This window comes from Chaetodon auriga, chromosome 16 (genome assembly GCF_051107435.1).
Source record: "Chaetodon auriga isolate fChaAug3 chromosome 16, fChaAug3.hap1, whole genome shotgun sequence".
Classification (NCBI taxonomy): Eukaryota; Metazoa; Chordata; class Actinopteri; order Chaetodontiformes; family Chaetodontidae; genus Chaetodon; species Chaetodon auriga.
This window is the reverse complement of record NC_135089.1, coordinates 216,955-232,500: the sequence shown is the minus strand read 5'-3', so window position 1 is coordinate 232,500 and position 15,546 is coordinate 216,955. Positions and strand designations below refer to the sequence as shown.

The window sequence follows — 15,546 nt, the reverse complement described above, 5'->3', positions numbered from 1 at the left end:
ACAGAAAACAGAGGCGGACCTTCATCAAGCCGTCCTCCTCATTCATTCAGACGCAGACTAAAGAAAACCGATAAGTGTGAACGTGAAAAGAAGCAGAGGTGTGATCTTTCCTCACCTGTCCTCTCTCCTGCAGCTGCTCCGTCACTCTGTCCATGAAGAGAGGAGCTCCAATCAGCACGTCATCCAAACTACAGACAGAAACACAGACGCCATCACCAGATAGCCCATGCTGGTCCAATCAGAGCAGTGCAAATCTGTCTCCTCTCACCCATCACTGTTGATGTCAGCTACAGCCACGCTGTGTCCAAAGTATGACGCCACCTACAGGAGACACCACAGCTTCAGACTCACATCCAAACTGTGAGGTCAGGGAGATTTCAGTTTCTGATGACATCATGCTCTCACCTGAGCGCCCTGGAAGCTGTGGTAGACTCTCAGCGATCCACTGCTCCTGCCATCGTAGATCTTCACCTGTTGACGGGGACACAGAGACCAGCAGAGTCCAGAGGAGGACAGGGTCCAGGAAACATGGTGCACTGCACCTACAGGACGTCTAGAATACAATGTGCGTACAGTAGAATCAAATAAAATCTTACTGTTCCTGCGGTGTTTCTGTCGTTTGGAACGCCGACCAGGTAATCTGAAAAACAAACAGTTAGTCAGTAATCATTGCTCACTCAGCGGATAATCAATAATCAGTTGATCATCGTCACACTAATTATTCAGACTGGAAACATAACTCTGTGTATCAATGCTCAGATAAAAACCTGGTGTGGAGTCTCCAGTCAGCTGACCGCTGGCCACCGAGTAACCTGACAAACACACAGAATTCAGCTCTTCTCTGTCAGATCTGGACTTTTTCTCTGATTTCAATCATCATGCAGTGCAAATTATGTGAGCCTTTCAAAATAAAAGCCCTCCTCAACTGTACTCACCATGGTAAAGATCATAACCTCCCCTCTCATCTGATTGGCTGATGCCAGCTGTATAACGGATAGGATCTTTGCTCCGCCCACTGTCAATGATGTCACTCACTCCCACTGTGATGACCTGACCTGAAATCAACATGGTGGTCATCAGTGGTGATGTCACCCATCGGCCTTGACAGCCGCGATGTCACCTGTGTATTGGTGAGAAGTGAAGTCGCCTGGGTTGTGTGTGTGTGTGTGTGTGTGTGTGTGTGTGTGTGTGTGTGTGTGTGTGTGTGCGTGTGTCTATGTGTTACTCACACATAATTCTGTTCCTGAATCATTATGGTTAAAGTTCGAGTAAGTCTCCAGGATGAATGTAAGTCTATGTGATGTGACGTGTGTACACGTCAGTGCTGTTCTGTTAATTGAAGACGAGCACGTGATGTCATGTGATGTCATGTGATGTCACTCTGTGGTTACATTTATGGAGCAGTTGTTAATCAGATGGAATTCCTATCCTTGACCAGCAGGTGTCTCCACTCACCCTGGAAATAAAAGCTTCCTGGAGCTCCGAGCAGCAGCCGGCCCTCCTATGAGACACACACGCACACACACACACACACACACACACACACACACACACACACACACACAGGGGAAGTGTTACGATGTGCTCGTGTCATGTCAGATTAATGTATGGTTGTCTGAACAAATCCTGTACGACACGTCTGCTTCATCACAGCTAAATGTTAGCCTCAGTTAGCTTCGACAGAAGCGCCTCCGCCCACCATCACCTCACCTTGGTGATGTCAGCACTGAAGCCAACCTCACAATAGCGTTGGTCGTTTCCTAGGCAACAGCAGAGAGACAGAGATAAGACTCCTCAATCTGTAAAAGACACTCAAACGTCTGAAATTCAGTTGTTTTGACTTTAAAGCAGGTCATTATGTTTTAGATTATTACTGGATGGTACATTTTTTCACCTTTTTTTGTGTACAGAAAAGTGCAAAATGCTTGTAGAGGTTTTACCTGGAGTGTGTCATCAGTGGACTGTAAATCAGTGCACCTCAATGAGACTTGCAGGTAAACGGCTGCATGTTCTCATTCACGCTGGAAGCTCTGACTCTTACTGTTGCTCATGTGTTTGTAGTCGTCCTCCATCATGATTCCTCTGCAGGGGGAGAAGGAGGTGGAATTTCCTGTCCTCTGGTCCAATAGGAGGCAGTTTCCCACAGGTGTTTTCCCTGACTCCGCCCCTTGCCTCTGAACATTCCAATGAAAGAGGGGAGCACAGGCCTGACAGGTAAACACATTCAGACTCAGGTTACACTGTGTGATTTGTTCAGGCCTGCAGTTCTCATCTTTAGACCGTCGTGTTGAAGGAGGTTAAAATAAGATCTGCAGAGCTGCAGGGGTAGAAGAAGAGGACCAGCAACAGGCGTAGTGGACCTTCGTCCTCATGCGGTTCAGGTTGTGAAATGGTCACATTTTCCTTACAGTGAAGCACTAAAACTACTTGGTTAGCTTTAGGAACAGATCACGGTTTAGGTTAAAATTTTGCTGTTGGTGATGTGACATGAACTCGTTAGTCAGCGCTGACCTCCGGTTGAAAGTTCTGTGTTTGTTTGACACGTCCTTCCACCCCACCTTGGACTTTGTTGCTCTTTATACTACATCACCTGACGTCCTCCATTGTTCTGTTATAATTACTACGACCACTAGAGGCTGACACTGAGCCGTCCACCTAAACATTGCTCTTACAGTTTTTCTCAGTGGCTTTGGTACATTTCTTGAATCGCCCTCGACGTTTGTAAAACAGGAAGTGCATTTCTCAAAACAATTCGTGCAAATAGCAAAACACCTGGATTACCTGCAAAAGGCAGTTACCTGCTCAAAATCCTTAGTTCATCTGTCAAAGTAAATATCTGTCAGTGAACATGTCAGCGCCATCAGAAGGACAAGTCCTTGTGTCAGTGTGGACGGATAAGACAGTCAAACTGCTTGGTCATGTTGTCAGTATAACAGTGTCCTCTGGAGGGACATTTTGATGTAACTATGGCAACTATTGGAAATTGTGAGTTACACTTTAGTGTGTGTGGGATTCACATTTACGCTTTTACTGTTTGTACTGTAACTTGTTGACAGACCATGTCATTGTGATACGGGAAGGAAAAGACAGCACTGCACAGCACAAAGAGACAAACAAAAAACCAGAAGTAGAAATGTGGACAGAGGACAGTCTCCTGAGGGAAAACTGTACATGCAGAGCTGTAGGAATCACAGACAGTCTTCCTTCACCTCCGGATGTTCCACACATTTCCCTTCATTAGAGAAAGTCAAGATTCACCTGGGAGCAATTTACCAATTCAGGACAGATTTAGAAAAGAAGTCTAATGGAAATAGAAATATGCTTGATGACAACTTGTTCAACCATTTTGCATGTAAAGACTTGCCATGAACTAATGCCTAAATGTTGTGGGGGTGGGACTATTCAACAGAGACCCATTATAATCCATTTTGATCAACACGACATAATTGATAATGTAGGAAACAGCAGAGGACTGTACATAATCATTTGATGGATGTACCAAAGCATTTAGAACTTGTTCAAAGAGGTGAGAAACTGCTTTTTGATGTGCACAGGTGACACGATGATGTGAAGACTGAACAAGTAGTTTTGAGAATTTCAATTCTGATCTGAGAAATGAACGGTCGTCATGGTGACGACGGGCTCGTTTACGACAGCAGGATTACAAAGTCAAAGTGTGTGATCACAGTGCTGATCTGTGTTTAATCTGGATTCATGACGACCTCTGACCTCTGACATGGTACAACAGTCAGGTGACATATTTCTTATCTGTCAGACAGAGGGGCAGATGCTGATCTTCCCTCTAGCGCCACCTTCAGGACAAACTTCAGGACATCCCACCTCTTACAGTTTGATAAACAATGAGGTATGCATGTGTGTTCTCACCAGTAAGTGTGTGTTGCTGACTGATCGAACTGACGCTCCAAACCACTGCTGGCTCTTAAAGGTGTGAAAGGACAGACCAGAGCTGCTGTAGTCCTCATCACCTGCGACAGGTACGACACTCATCAGAGTTCACATCCAACAGAGACAGGTGACGCCACTTTAACCTGAACGGACAAAGAGTCCTTTGAGACCGGTTAGAGTAGTCCAGACGTCCGAAACTCACCTTCCAGGTCAAAGCTGATGATGTCACAGGTCCCACCTTTAGGTGACCAGGGGCAGAGGAACACGGCCCCTCCCTCCGTCACTCCTGATTGGTTGGTGTTGGCTTTGGGAGCTCCAATGACCACGAAGGACCTGCAGAGACAACAGAACACACTTCAAAGTGTTCTGATGTTGGTCGATCACTTTATTCTCCTCGAGGACCACAGAAGGTCTTTATCAGGTTAAAGGTTTATCAAAGTGTTCGTCAAAGGGTTCTTACCTGTTGCTGAAGGTGTGAAAGTCGAGAGAAAATCCAAACAGACTTCCTGACGGTCCCCTGAATGTCACAGCTTCATCCAACAGGTTCAGACACACACACACACTCACACACGCACACAGCAGCACAAACACACACCTGAACACACACATCACACCTTTGTTTATGACACACATCACACTGTCTGCCTGATCGCTGTCTGGAGGTCTGCAGACTGAAGCACTTCCTCAGAATCTTCCTCATATATTAACCTCAAATAACAGTGTGTGTGTGTGTGTGTGTGTGTGTGTGTGTGTGTGTGTGTGACAGATGATTGACAGTTGGCTGTGTCAGTTCAGCCACACTGCGCTGCTGTTTCCTGTTGATAGGCACCAAAAATAAAAGCCTGTTTATCTGTTCCTCTGGAGTTTTATTTTGAGCTCTGTCTTCTTGCCTTCGTGGTGAGTTCAGGGACGCCTCGCCTGCATGTTCATTTCACACTGACAGATCTCAGCCTTCTGCCTTCAGGCCTCACCTCCTTATTCCAGTTAACACTGAGAGCGAGGTTGTTCTCCTGGTACCAGCTGGGTCGTGCCTTCACCTCCTTCTCTGTCTCCTTATCGTCGGTGAGGAGGCCAAGATGTTCATGTCGTTAGCAAACTTAATGATGGCGTTGGAGCTGTGCTCGGCGACATAGCAGTAAGTACGCAGGGAGCACGGGAGGCGAGGAGGTGTGGCTGCTGATTCCCGAAGGCCTCAGCAGTTACAACTTCATGAGCTTTGTCAATGATGAAATTCTTATTATTAGAGACAAAATTTATCACCTCCTGTTTTTCTCCCGTCGACCTTCATCAGCTAACTTCAGCCAGCTCTTCATATGATCAACCTGTCGTTATCAACAGTCCTTTACAGAGATATGCCTTCTTTAGCTGATATTATCAAACACACAGATCATACCCCGTTAGGTTCATCACTGACGCCAGAAGAAACCACTCAGTTAACTAAACTCCAGGTGTGTCTTTGGGACATAAAGACCTGGATGATCTGGAACTTTCTGCTGCTGACCTGGAGCTGAAGTTAGGGTACTTGACCTTAAACACCTTGAACACCTCACCAGCTGACACAAACATTCCAGTAACATTCCTGGAACGTTTCCTGGAATGTTCTTCATGCATTTTTTCTATTTGATAACTTTCCACAACGTTCTCAGAACGTTGAGCAAATGTTTTTGTTGAACGTAACATGAAAACGTCCTAAAAACCACCTGAAGAAACGTGTTTTGTGATCATTTTGAGCAGGTTCCCCTGAGGTTCCCTGTTGGTCGCCTTTTCCCTTCTTCAAATGTCTTCTCACACAGTTTCATGTTTTTTATGATTTATTTTGAAACATATGCAAAGGTCATTTTTGACAACAATGGTTTGGTGTGTGTTTCACAGGTTTGGACCACGTCAGACACAGCACTCCTCCTCCTCCTCCTCCTCCTCCTCCTTTGCTCCTTCAGATGATCTGTGAGGACAGCAGGAGGAGAGGAATTATCCATCTTGCCTCCCGATCAATAATGAATCAGCCTCAGAGTCTGATCCATTACTGAACTCACCTGACGGAGAGTGTGTGTGTTACTGTGTGTGTTTTTGTTTTTTGTTTTTTTTTTTTTTTTTGGGGGGGGGGCATTTTAGGCTTTATGATAGAGACACAGCTGAAGGTACGACAGGAAAGGGGGCAGAGAGAGAGGACGACACGCTGCAAATGAGCCGCTGGTGGGAGTCGAACCTGCAGAGGACTGACAGCCTCAATACATGGAGCACACACACTAACAGCTGAGCTACGGGGTCGTCCCAGTGTGTGTGTCAATGTGTGTGTGTGTGTGTTTCTCCGTGTGTGTCAATGTGTGTGTGTGTGTGTGTGTGTCTATGTTGTGTTAATGAAATTTAGTAGATTGATCATTTAATTTTTCGGTTTGTGTCTGAGCTAGCTAATGCTAATGCTAACACCTCAGTGAATGCACACGATCAGCCACGGCGTCCTTGAAACCACCACATCCAGAGACACAAAAGAAATACTGAGACGCAAAATAACAATAGAGACACAGAAAACAAGACGAGAAAAGAAAAAGACAAAGAGACAAAATGAGAAAAGCAAGAAGCTGGACACAAAACAACAGTAATTAGTTTACTTTTAAGAGTCGCTGTGATCTTGAATGAGCTTCTCTTTTCTCCTCTTGTATGTGTGTGTGTGTGTGTGTGTGTGTGTTTGTGAGGTCCCTGCAGCTGAAAGACAATCAGGACGATCTGACTGAACACTGCAGAACCAGCACAATACTATCTGACTCTGTGTGTGTGTGTGTGTCCTCTGTACAGATGTGGGTTGATCTAAATCAGTGAGGCTCACTGCGCTGCACAATCACAATTACAATACAATACACACACACACACACACACACACACACACACACACACACAGGAAGGTTTAACAGTGGGTCGACCAGCTCAGTCTGTAATGTAGTCCAGTTTACCCAGAATGCACTGCAGGATGGGTTTCAGTATGTGGGTCGACAGCCGGAGGACAGAACTTTTTCAGTCCTGAATCTGCTCCACTTCCTGGTACATGCAGAAACCAGATGAAACCAGTTTCCCTGCATCCACACAGTCCAGGTCCAGTTGACTTTTGATGTGTGACTGAACCCTGAACCTCTCCGGCTCTGTGTATCTCCTGGAGGAGGTGCAGCCTCCTCGAACTAATCTCCAACTATGTGCATCTTCTCCACCTTCCCAGTGCCCCATGAACTACCAGCTGGCTCTGTCTATTTCCTGGAGACACCCACTACTGTGGGCCTCCTGAACTGGTCCGTGTACATTACTGAGGCCCTGTTGACAACCATCTGGCTCTGTGTATTTACTGGAGAGACTCAACGGTCCCAGGATCTGAATTTCTCACTGTCATCCAAAGTTGCACTTCAGTCAGATTTTTCGTGTCCTCCATGTGGTGCAAGAGTAAAACATTTTCTCCCTCTGACTGTGTCTCTGGTCCTCAGAGGACAGGTGAGTCTCCCTCACGGCAGGTGAAAGAAGGTGCTGCTGTGCCTGTGGGAGCTGGACGAAGAAGAAAAGGAGGATAAAAATGAAGGATTCTGACAGCTGCTCAGCTTGTTAGCTTGTGACTAAGACTACATGCTGGATTCATTTTCCTGAGTTTATTCTTCTGGAGGTGAGATGACGAGAAGACCTGAAGGAACAGTAGACATCACGTTTGTTCAGGAGATTCACACAGACGTGGTAACATGAAATCATCAGTGGAAAGCCTCCAGTGTCTTTCTGACCTGAATGTTAAAGAAAACTACGTGGCAGAAAACCACAATACTTTATAACAGCAGCCCGGCTTTATGAACACGTTCTCACTCATCTTACACTTCACATGATGATGCTCTGAATAAACCAGCATCGCTTCTTCACATACAGCTCTCTGCAATCAAGTTAGCAGTAACTTTCAAGTAAAACTGGCTGAGAACGATAACACAATAACTTTAAAGGTAAGATCATCATCAGCTACATAACATTAGACAATCAAAGCTAACGTTTGGTTTCACACAGGACATAAACTCTGGGCTTCTGGATGAAATTCCTGTACTGATCCATCCGACCAGCCCGACCAGCCGGACCTCCTCTACAGGCCGGGCTTTGGAGCGAGAATGGACTGTCTATGGAAGTCTACGCTTCACGTTGGAAAATGACACTGAAGAGGAACCCAGAGCCTTAAAAAGGTATGCCGAGGCGTCTGGACAGAGCGGGTTGTTTCACAGGAAGAAGGAAAGTGTGATCATCACCATCCCACAAGGTTCTCATGCAACGGAAACGTTACTCACAACTCCAGTAAATAGAACCAAACAGGAGATATTTGTCATCCTCAGAGAACGCTTTGGTTCAACCATGAGGCAGAAAGCTAACGTTATGCTAGCAAGAAGTGAACAACGCTGTGTGTGGTTGACAAACAGTAAATATAAGTTGAGAGTATGTTTAACGAGACGAGCAAGCAATCAGCCAATCAGCATTGCAGGCAGGACTAATGCTGTGCCAATCTTGGCCAAGCTGAGCTGAAAACAAAGAGCAGTTTAGAAAAGACTGATGCTGCTCCAAATGGATCATTTCAACACAGATAAAACACGTCTTTGTAAAAGTATGAAAACCTCAGTTGATATGAAATATTCACATATCTGACCAAATAATGTCAATCAACATGTGAGATGTGTGATGTGCAACGTTGTGGATGATGGCCACGCACTGTTTTGTGGTTCGTGTTTGTACGAGGCCTTACGGTTTCAAAGTCTTTTAGGATTAGGATTTGGATGTGATTTCATAGTCAATCAGTCACTCTCTCAATAATGAATGAATGAATGAATGAATGAATGAAAGAATAGATAAAAAAAATCCCCATCTACATTAAATAAAAAACTACACTTCACTATTTCAGATATAATTGAGGTTTTGAAAATTAATCACATTTTAATTGTGGGAATATTCCATAAACGTGATAATAAAGAAAACATTTCCAAAGATCAGTCAGATGTTTACACGTAAATGTCATTGAGGAACTTCCTGTTTCCACCTCAGACTGAAACTCAGACGCTCAGGACAGCTTGATGTTCAATCTCAAAACTAAACCAACGTCATGCAAGAGGTCAGCTAGCTGCACGGCTAACTGAGCTAACAAACAGCTACAGGTAGCAGCAGTTAGCAGTTACTTTAGCAACAAGAAAAGCTACCTGTTCCCTCTAAATGTAGACTGATGTTAAAAGTTTTCACTTCAGAACGTCATGCACTCAGTATGAGGACGGTCTTCTTCAGCCTGTCTCTGCTAAAAAACCACCTCCAGTGCCACTGCTTTATTCCCCGCATCATCACAAAGGGAGGTTGGTCTGGACTAATCTCAAAACCTGCCTACCCACAGCGGACCCCCTCCAATTCACTTAGTCCCCCCCCCCCCCCACACACACACACACACCTGGACAACAGTTACAGTGTTCACTGACTTCAGTTCAGCCTTCAGTGCCATCATCCCTCTAAACTGATGACCAAACTCTGTGAGCGGGGCATCAACACCTCCCTCTGCAGCTGGATTCTGGACCACCTAACCAACAGACCCTGTCAGGTTAGAAAACCACGTCCTCAGCCGTCATCATGAACACCAGTGTCCCACGGGGTTGTCTTTTCCCTCTTCACCTGCGGCAACACACCTGTATGCGGTTCTCTCACTGTCATCTGCAAAGGTCTACTGTGAGTCCAGGAGGAGTAACCATGTGGCTCCTCGCCGTTATTCATATCTTTGTCTGCATGCGCATCACTTTACTGCTCATTCAGCTGCTTTTTGTCGACTCTGCACTTGAACTATGCGTGATGACTATGAAGTTCAACCTGATCTAATCATCAATACAAAGCTCCTTTGACATACGATAGCTCTGACTGGCTGATTTCTTTTTTTCCAAACAAAGACAGCGTGTGTGCTGCAGTGAGAGCACGCTGGAAAAAAGGTTTTGGTGTTCACAAAGCGGTCAGAGGTTAGCAGCATGAGCGCATTCAGCTTATAGCTTAAAAAGCAGCAAGCGGCTGAAAACTCATCGATCTGAAAATGAAAAACGCTGACAGTGTGAAACTGGTCTGCACACTGTGTTTTTGTTGGCTCCTCACCTCTTTCCCTCTGCCTCTGCTCACCTGGTCGTCATCAGCACACCTGCCTGCTATCAAGCAATCACCTTCTCGCTGCAACAACACCGCACCCACGGCCGGATCGATGACCAGCCGGCTGAGCCGCCTCGCTGCCAGCTCTCCTTCCTGGATATGCTCTGCCAAACTTCCTCCCCCTGGATTCCCTCCTCCTCACCTCAGCGCCAACTCCAGCCGGCGCCATCTGTGCTTTCAATGAAAGATTATTACAGATCTTCACCTTCCCTGTTTGTCTGTGTCTGTGTTTGTGTTCAGCCTGCATGCGTGTCAGGAAGCTTCCTTTTATTATCACAGCTCATTGATGAAAGCTTTTATTTTGAAAGTGAAGCCCAGAATATGACACTGATGCTGTCTGAGACACTGTGAGGTGAATCAGGAAGATTCTCGATGACGGTTGATCTCTGCTGTTAACAGTCGGATTTATTTTTTATTAATAAGGGTTAGGGTTAGTAACTATTTTCCTTAGAAAATAGTCCTTACAACTATTTTCTCACAATTAATTATTTGAAATGAAAAAGCTTGAGTTGATTTTCAAAGCCTTATTTTTCTCTGACAGACAATTTGCATGTGTCTCACTTTTATTTTGACATCAGTTCTTACGGTCATGTGTGATGATGACAGACTAATAAATGAAATATGAGATCATGACTTTATTTTTATGTGGTACAAAGTTTTATTTGAAAATACAGAACAAAGTGCAGACAGAGAAGTTTATGACGCTTGTTCTGAGCGGATCCTGATTGGTTGTGAAGAGGACCGCACATGTCAACCTAATGGCGAATTGTTTTTCACAATTTCAGTTCCTGTTGAGATTATTCTCTGTCCAACCAGAACACACCTTCTGTCTGAGCCAATGGGCTTCACGAGCAGCGACTGTTTAATGCAGCCTGAAACAAAAGCCTGCAGACAAGACTCAGGGCTGAAAAGCAAAATATTCTAAAGATTGCAGAAAAGGTCCAGTTCACCAGCGAATAGTAAAGGTTTTATTTGAGAAAAAAGAGGGAAAAAACTGCAGATTTTTGATTGGATGTTTGGGAGATGACGTCATGTGACCATTAACCAATCATATGTTCCAGATCCAGCACAGACATCAGGACATGATGACATGAGATCAGATGTCTGGAGATCAATCAGTAATTAGACAGTTAGTCCACCTGTCTGCAGTTTGTTTTGATTGGTTGAACAGAATCAGTTTGAGGAGCGTTTGTTCCAGATCATAAACTCAATCAATCAATCAATCAATCAATCAATCAATCTAGTAATGCATTGGTGGAAGCTGAAGATGAAGATGATGGTTAGTGTTTCAGAGGTGTGACAGCAGCATCTTTCTCTCTGCAGCCCTCCCCGCTCTCTGATTGGCTCGCGCTCTGCAGCAGCCTCCTCACCGGCAGCACGCGCTGCTCCGGTCTGTCAGTGTACCCACCGCGTGAAGACCGGCTGCGTCCGGAGGATGAATGAGAGACCTGGACCAGGGTAGGCGTGTGCGAACCCGGACTGACTGACCCGGACCACCTCTCTGTACCCGGTTGGTTTCCGGTCTGGTTCGGCTTGTTTCTCGCCGCTTGCTGTGTTTTGTGTTGGATCTAAACCGGCTCGGCTCGGGTCTCTCCTCTGTTGTGGATCTGTATGGTCGATCTATCCCGGTTCGGACCGACATGACGCGGGAATTAAAGCGGACTGGACCGTGCAGGACGAGGCTGTGAACGGAGAGACCGCTGCGTGCCAGGGCGCGCGCCAACGTGCCGATGAATGAATGACAGAGATGGAGAAACTACTGAGTCAGGTAGGAGTGCGCGCGCACGCGTGTGGTACAGTGTGTGTGTGTGTGTGTGTGTGTGTGTGTGTTCAAATGTCTGTATGTGTGTTTGTATTGAAATTTGTGTATTTGTGTGTTTGTGTGTGTCTGTACATGTCACTGTGTGTTTGTGGATGTGTGTGTGACGGAGTGTGTTTGTTTTGGCGTGTATTTTTGTGTGTGTGTGTGTGTGAGGGAGTTTGTGTGTTTCAGTTGTTTCGTTCAATTAGACAAAGATACGAGTTCACAGGATGGTAACACTTGTGTGTTAGTGTTAACAACAACAACAACAACAACAATAATAATAATAATCGTATGTTTCGTGATCTTGAAATGTGACATTTGCTGTGCATCTCTTAAAACAGTTCATTAACATTCACACACCTGCACAATGCACACCTGACCTACACATAAATAATAATACAAATGAAAGACGAGAAGCAGCAGTGACCAATCAGACGCCGGTGGGGGTGGAGAGTTCAGTGGTGGCATTGTTGGCCTGGAGGTGCAGGTCGTTAAGGCTCTGAAGCACTCTGCAGACGGTGGTAGAGAGTACAGATGATGATGATGATGATGATGATGATGATGATGATGGTGATGGTGTAGAGCTGCTGGAACGACGCTTTTTCTTTTTGTTCAAGCGAGGAAACTCAATCGTCACTGAAGCCGATGTCCTACAAGAGAGCCAACAGAAACGGTGGTGTCAGTGGTCGTATTTAAGGTTTGTTGAGTGGTCCAGTGTCAGCTCTGCCTCCTCTCTGCTCCGTGGACCCACCAGCTGCTCACTCTCACAGCAGAGCGCTGGCCAGACTCCAGGAGGAACCTCCAGAGCTGCTCTGTTCGACACAGGAGACGTCACCTGGGTGTATTTCCGTTGGCCAGCTGTTGTCTTGAGTCTCAGACTGAATTATTTTGATGCTTTCTTTGAGACCAGGGGCCCGTTTCACAAAGGAGGTTCAACAAACTCCGAGTCTAATCCTGAACCCTGAGTTGATCTAGCCTGAGATAGGAAACTCCGAGTTTTCGGTTTCATAACAGGTGATTTGAGTTAGTTCAGTCAACTCAGAGTAGGTTAACTCAGAGTTCAGCGCGTGCACCACGACTATAAAAAGCCAACATCAATGGAGCCCCGATTCGACGAGTCACCATGGCGACGGGGAAGAGGAGGGCTGCGTTTTTGTTTTTTTTTTACCGCACTGGAACTCGAACTCTTAATGCGCTCATACGACGAATTTGAGCATGTTTTTAGAAAAAAGTGTAACACCGCTGCAGCTGCAAAAGAGAGGGAGGCGGCGTGGGGGAACATTGCTGCTCGGGTCAATGCGTAAGTTTAAATGTAGTCCTTTGCAATCACAATAATATTACAGGGGAAAACTGCTTGAATGGGAGCTCATTAATTTATTTCATGTAGGTGCAATCCCGCGGAGGAGAAGCGCACTTGGTAGCAGCTCAAGATGAAACATAAAAACATTGTTCAAACAGGTAAAACACGGCATAATTTAATGGGGGTACCTCATTTTGATCATGTGCTATATTATAAAGTAAATATTAAGTGGCTGTTTGACTGTGCAGTTGTTTTATCACCAACATAATGCTGCGCGAAGAAACGCAGCGCAACACACAACATCTGCTGGGATGTGAGAGCGTGACTCCGGCTGGCAATGTTGCAAATGTAAGGACGGATTAGGTTGTGTATGTAGATGATGGACTGTGACGTGAAACGGTACCGTTCAAAAACATAATTGTCTGGAAATGCCAGAACATCTATGCGCGGTCTGATAACCATCTCCCGACGAATATTTAATTTCCTGCGCAATAATGCTGCGCCTTCATCCACGGGATCGTTGTCAAAAGGACATGTTAGTGAAAAAAGTGCCTACTGACTGATTTTTTTAAATAACAGACGGCAGAACTATGTTATCCCAAAACTCGCCTGCTGACGAATGAATGAGGAAATCAAATACCGTGTGTGGCTGACAGAGGGCGGAGACAGAGAGAAACTCAAGGTTCATTGAGAAAAACCTGGTCCCGACCAGGTTAGGTTCATAGAGTCTGTTACTATGGTAACTGAACGAGAGCTTAAGTTACCGCTCTCTGTGAAACAGGCTAGAGTTACCCCTCTTTCTCTGGTTTGAGTTACCTCCCTTTGTGAAACGGAAAACTCAGAGTTTCCTTCATTTCAGGCTTAACAAACTCGGAGTTTTCACTAAACCTGCTTTGTGAAACGGGCCCCTGGACTCATTCATTGGAAGCTGAACTGTGGGTTTTGTATGGAGCTCTGACTGCCTCCTGGTGGAGGTTTCAAGTACAGAATCTAGTTATTGTTCTGGATTTTGAATCTCTCCACACTGAAGGAAAGGAAAATATGAAACAGCAGCACGCGAATTTGTACTAAATATATTTCCTTTTCTCTTATTTGAAAGTCCGGCCCCTCCAGAGTCTGCTTACAAAGACAAATGCAGTTGAGGACCCCCATCTGGACCCCTGGACCTCTGCCTGCATGGATGTTTCAGGTGTGCACTAATGAGGAGACAAGGCGTTGAAAACCCACACTGCTCGTGTTCAAACAGCCTGAATCGCTTCATGCTCGTGCACGTCATAAACACGAAACAAAAACACTGTTTTAACATCAGTTCTCAACATTGCAGATAGAAGTTAGGATCCAGTTAGTAGCTATCGTGGAGCTTTCTGCCGTCAATGTTAAGAGTCGTTGTGATGTTCTGAACATTTGATGTACAGCTGCTGGAGGTGATTCACCGACAAGCTCTTTATCCTGAAAAATGTGGATCTCACATCTGTTAATGTGAGACTGAAAACACCAGAGACTTTAACATGATCATCAGTCTTTCTGTCTCAGCTACATTTTAGAAACATTTATCAATATCAGCGTTCATATTCACTCATGTGGTACAGAACATCTCCCATCAGCCCCTGAAGGGAGCTTGTTGTGAGACTCTTTTACCAGATTTGACTTTTGCCCATTTGGCTAACATGAATAAAAAGATATTGGTTACAGCAGCAGGTGGCGCCCTGGTGAGCTTTCACAGCAGCCAATCATATCACAGCAGCTCCTCTTCAACCCTGTAAACACTGCAGATGCTTTTTTGAGACAAATGTGTCCCCCCATTTAAAGACTTCACCTGTGTGTCACAGCAGGATGCAGCAGTTACCTGGTAATGTTCTCAGGTGACTTCCTGTCCTGTGTTGCTCAGGTATCCTGAAGGAGAGACATAATGTATATACGGGGGAGGGGGTTGGCTTTTCACCACTGTACATCATTCTATTTATAGAACACACACACACGTGCGCACACACACACACACACACACACACACACACACGGAATCTGTTTCATTCAGTTCCAGAATAATGAATTGAGAATAAAGAGAGAGAGACGGCAGAGAGACCTCTGCACACACTGAGGTAGAGAGAGATGCAGTCTGTTCTTCTTTGCTGGTCTCAGATCAGCACTGTTGGAGACAGATCACAGATAATCATGTAAACAGACTGTGACCTGATCAGTTCCTCTTTCAACTCTGAGGAGGCTGCCGATGGTCAACACTGATCCAGGGTCAGTTCCTGAAAGGAATTCTGAATTGAAGGATATTTGTTGAAAACAGTCACAGCAGCAGGAGTAGCTGATGGTCACATGACCAGAAAACACACGTGATGTCACATGTTTGCTTGTGTGTTTG

At 45.4% G+C, this 15,546-nt stretch overlaps 2 protein-coding genes across 13 annotated transcripts in view; one reads left to right on the top strand and one right to left on the bottom strand.

The window, feature by feature from the left end:
- itga2b (integrin, alpha 2b) overlaps window positions 1–10,340 on the bottom strand; it is a 22,334-nt gene extending 11,994 nt beyond the window's left edge. For 2 of the 4 annotated variants that reach the window (XM_076753055.1, XM_076753051.1), the window contains exons 1-13: window positions 10,021–10,325; window positions 4,367–7,431; window positions 4,109–4,239; window positions 3,886–3,986; window positions 2,042–2,207; window positions 1,711–1,760; window positions 1,456–1,501; window positions 936–1,055; window positions 768–812; window positions 597–640; window positions 406–471; window positions 269–321; window positions 116–188 (exon numbers count right to left, since the gene is read on the bottom strand). In XM_076753055.1, the coding sequence (XP_076609170.1) occupies window positions 116–188; window positions 269–321; window positions 406–471; window positions 597–640; window positions 768–812; window positions 936–1,055; window positions 1,456–1,501; window positions 1,711–1,760; window positions 2,042–2,207; window positions 3,886–3,986; window positions 4,109–4,239; window positions 4,367–4,539 (1,068 nt within the window). In that variant the 5' untranslated portion in view covers window positions 4,540–7,431; window positions 10,021–10,325. Of the gene's footprint in view, window positions 1–115; window positions 189–268; window positions 322–405; window positions 472–596; window positions 641–767; window positions 813–935; window positions 1,056–1,455; window positions 1,502–1,710; window positions 1,761–2,041; window positions 2,208–3,885; window positions 3,987–4,108; window positions 4,240–4,366; window positions 7,432–10,020 lie in introns of all 4 variants that reach the window. The other 2 variants (XM_076753054.1, XM_076753052.1) reach the window with 2 other exon arrangements.
- Window positions 10,341–11,130: 790 nt separating this feature from the next.
- The window catches only part of crhr1 (corticotropin releasing hormone receptor 1), a 32,552-nt gene continuing 28,136 nt past the window's right edge, over window positions 11,131–15,546 (top strand). For 2 of the 9 annotated variants that reach the window (XM_076752737.1, XM_076752733.1), the window contains exon 1: window positions 11,131–11,839. In XM_076752737.1, the coding sequence (XP_076608852.1) occupies window positions 11,810–11,839 (30 nt within the window). In that variant the 5' untranslated portion in view covers window positions 11,131–11,809. Of the gene's footprint in view, window positions 11,840–12,528; window positions 12,573–14,274; window positions 14,365–15,546 lie in introns of those variants that run through there. The other 7 variants (XM_076752738.1, XM_076752736.1, XM_076752734.1 and 4 more) reach the window with 6 other exon arrangements.